Source organism: Egretta garzetta, unplaced genomic scaffold (assembly GCF_000687185.1).
Source record: "Egretta garzetta isolate BGI_Z169 unplaced genomic scaffold, ASM68718v1 scaffold206, whole genome shotgun sequence".
NCBI classification, from domain to species: domain Eukaryota; kingdom Metazoa; phylum Chordata; class Aves; order Pelecaniformes; family Ardeidae; genus Egretta; species Egretta garzetta.
Genome location: NW_009259984.1, coordinates 1588735 through 1592829, shown reverse-complemented (window position 1 = coordinate 1592829; position 4095 = coordinate 1588735). Strand labels below are relative to the sequence as shown.

The 4095-nt window shown below is 36.4% G+C and overlaps 1 protein-coding gene across 1 annotated transcript in view; it reads left to right on the top strand.

The window, feature by feature from the left end:
* The window catches only part of AK7 (adenylate kinase 7), a 26625-nt gene that overhangs the window by 8683 nt on the left and 13847 nt on the right, over positions 1-4095 (top strand). The window contains 2 exon segments of the mRNA XM_035896013.1: positions 655-745; positions 3434-3511. Coding sequence (XP_035751906.1) covers positions 655-745; positions 3434-3511 — 169 coding nt within the window.

The following is a 4095-nucleotide window of genomic DNA, read 5'->3' as shown; positions in this document are numbered from 1 at the left end:
AACCCCAGTTCCCTCAGCCGCTCCTCGTATGACTTGTGTTCCAGACCCCTCACCAGCTTGGTTGCTCTCCTCTGGACATGTTCCAGCAATGCAACATCTTTCTTGTAGTGAGGGGCCCAAAACTGAACACAGTATTTGAGGTGTGGCCTCATCAGCACCGAGTACAGGGGCACGATCACTTCCCTACTCCTGCTGGTCACACTATTTCTGATACAGGCCAGGATGCCATTGGCCTTCTTGGCCACCTGGGCACACTGCTGGCTCATATTCAGCCGGCTGTCAAGCAGCACCCCCAGGTCCTTTTCCACCAGGCAGCTTTCCAGCCACTCTTCCCCAAGCCTGTAGAGCTGCATGGGGTTGTTGTGACCAAAGTGCAGGACCTCATACAGTTGGCCTTGGCCCATCGATCCATCCTGTCCAGGTCTCTCTGCAAAGCCCTCCTCTCCTCAAGCAGATCAACACTACCACCCAGTTTGGTGTCATCTGCACATTTACTGAGGGCACACTCAATCCCAATATACATGAAAGTGTAATGCTCTGAAAAGTTCTGCAAGATTTTACAAACTGTTTGTATTGTTTCTGAAATGCATTTAACAATGAAAGCCCAGTATGCTTCTCTAACTACTGGCCCTGAATGTACTTGCTATGTTTTAGAGTATTACAAAATATAGCTGACCACAGGCCAAGGTTTCACTATATACTTGCAGTAGATGTATCTATGCACACTCTTCAAGAATTAATAAAGGTAAGAGATTTTATTCTTTTTTTTTCCCCCATATATATTTAAGGTTTTAAAAGCTATGCATTTTACTGAAGTAGAAGTTCCTAGGTCTTCCTGAGTTATCTTGAGTAGTAAATGACATAGAAAATTATTTTTTAAATCCTCCAAGACTGTTGTCCTTTGAACAAAATACATTACTTGATTTTGCAGAACTAACTTTTGTAGTATTATCACCAACTTAAGTAGAAATTTTACCTAAGAAAGTTCTGGTGAATAGTTATTGGATTCATACAGTAATTAGATACTCAAAGCCTTTAAGATGTTTTTAGGTTCATTTTCTAGGAAGATATCTTGTTTTTCTAAACATTTTGAAATTAAGTCTAGAAATAGTCTGATGACACTTGCACTATACACTAATAGTGAATGAGAGTCAACTAATACAATATAATAGGGGACTTGCTCATGTAGATTGAGCAAATGTTACATAAGGACCAAACATAACAGCCCAATATTTTTGGTTGTGTCAAAGAGTGTTTCATGGAACAGTTAGGGAGCTCACAAGAAGATGCAACCTTTGTTTTGGTTCAGGTAAATACATAGGCTCTCACTGAAATGTTAATAGTTGAAGAGCCATTCTGTCTAAGTGACCATAATGCAATTAGCCAACATTCCTGTGGAATAAGCAAAGGTCAAAATAACTTTTGCAGCTGTGGTCAGCCATAGGAAAGAGCATTATATAAAAATGAACACAAAAGACATTAAAAATACTAAGTCCTTAGAGGAGAAGGGTAGAGGCTATTGAAACTTGCATTATTAGCCATATAAGGCCATTGCATGCTACTTATTACTAAAAGTTTGGGAAAGAGAAAATGAAAATTAGTGTGGTTAAACTGTAGGTTGAAGAAAACAAGATGTCAGACTTCAAAAAGCTATGGTTATGTCCAGATGAAGAAAATGGAATAGAAAAAAAAAAAATTAAATCTGGCAGGATAAGTGAAAAAAACACTTGAAGATCAACTACCAGGAAAGACTCAAAATTAATACCTGTCTTTCAAACACTTAAAGAACAAAAAGCCTGCCAGAAAATCTATAAGGCAAATTGATTATTATGGTATAAGAGGAGCACTTAGAGAAGGCACAGCTGTAGCATAGGTGCTTTGCATTAGTGGGCATGGGTAAGAATTTGGAAGCAGCTTCGAGATCTCTTTGTGGGTAAGTTGTCAGAGGATCTGTATAAAACTAAAGTAACTGTAGAAAAGATTATAGAATGAACTGACAAAATGAACATTAAGAAACACTAAGAGTCTTATGGTATTCAATGAAGAGGTCTGAAATAGCTCAGGGGTGAGATAACTCTGAATTTCTAATTCACGTGTACAACCTGTTGTTTGGCACAATCCTGGCACTTGAAGGCTGGAGGATGATAAATGTGATACCAATGTAAAAAGAGAGATTCCTGAAATGTTTTGGGAATTACAGGCCAATATGCCTAATACCGCTTGGCTAATAACCAGGAACATTATTAAACATTATAATAAATTAAATGCATTAAAGGACACCCAAGTAGATATTATCTATTTGGGAAGAGACAATGTGACTTCTGTAAAATACTTTCCCAAGAAATACTTTCCAAAAAAGTACTTTAAAATACTTTGGAAACCTCCTGAAGTTCTTTAATGTGACCAGCAAATGTGAATAAGGGTGAACAAGTTGATGTAATCTACTTGAATTTCCCGAAGGCTTTCAAAGAAGTACTTCACCAAAAGCTGTTGAGAAGCAGCTAGGCAACCTAAGAAAAGTGGTGGGTCCTTTCATGGGCATGTGATTGTTTAGAAATGGGAAGTAGAGGGCAGGAGTAAGTGGACAGTTCTGGTAGGGACAGAAGTTGCTAGCAGAGAGAATATTGCAGAGAGCACTGCAGAGAGCTACCTCGGCAGGAAGCTGTACCGGCCCAGGGGAAGACTGGAAAGGTACGTGGGAGAGAAATACCTTGAGAGTTACTTAAATATACAGCAGCTATTTCTAATTTAGAAAGTCTGTGAGCTGAAAATAGTTGAAGATTAGAGGAGTGTCTGGAAGGAGCATTATATATGCTTCTCCCATTCTTACTTTAACTTAGGCATCCACTAATTGACATCATTGGACACCGAATGCTGGAATATATGTAGACTTGATCTGATGCTTCATATAAGTTTTTAGGATTTTATGGAGTCTAGTGGGGCTTTAAATCTATTTTAAAGGGCTTCAGGAGTAACTAGCAACTTCTGTCTAATGATGAAATGAAAATGGTAATATGGAGAGTTACTGGTGGCATTCATCTGAAAACCCTTCCTGACTGTTAACAGAATTCAATACTTCAGGAACCTGAAGTGAAAGTGCTGGGAAATAAAATAGGTCTGCAAATAGTTCTTAAGCAGCAGGAAGTTGTAGATGGATTTAAGAGCTTTGGAACACTTTTCCGTGGTTTTGGGTTGTTTGTTTGTTTGTTTTTATTGCAAGTACTAAAGAGGAAGTGATATATAGCAAAACAAAGGTGTTAAGCTCTAACATTAAAGTTAATATACTGTTCTTTGATCTGTCTATTTCAAATCAGTATACTGATTTTTCAGGTATAGCGTAACACAAAATTTAAAGCACATATTTTATCTGCAGAAATCCTGTACAATTTTTTCTAAGAATCTGATTTGATAAGCATATTTTTTTTCTTGATAGTGTATCAGTAAAAATGTTGGACCAGGAAAAATTGAGAAGATTCCAAAAGAAAATGCATTCCTGAGCAAAGAGTTAACAGTTAGTACTTTTTCCCCTTTATTGCTTAAGGAAAGGATATAAACTTAAAAGTATAATATCATTAAATATATAATTACTTTTTTCATTTCACCAGAAAAGTTTAACCCTAAAACATGCCTAAAAATATATACGGTGAGTTTAAATTTAGAAAATAAACAAACTAAAATTTAACCATCATAGAACAGACTATTTTGAGGAGTGACAGCCTGGTTTAGAAAAGCAGTGAAGCACTGATGTTACTGCTGCACTGAGCATACTGGAGCACTCTAACAAAACCTACACAAAATGATAAAAATAACAAAAAAAGTTAATAATGAGGTGCTATTGACTGATGAACACAGCGTACATAAATTATGTTGTATTCATCTATTGATCTGGAATAAACTGTTCATAGGAGAAATAAAAAAAATTGCAACGCTGGTAGTTGTCAGATGCTACTTGATAAATTTGTGAAAGAGGTTATTCCCTGCAATTATATTAAACCTTTGTATTGTACAGAATAATTGTTTAATGTTTCATGTTTTATTAGTTCATGAGAATACTCAGATACAAATATATATTGAAAAAGTTTATATTATTTTTAA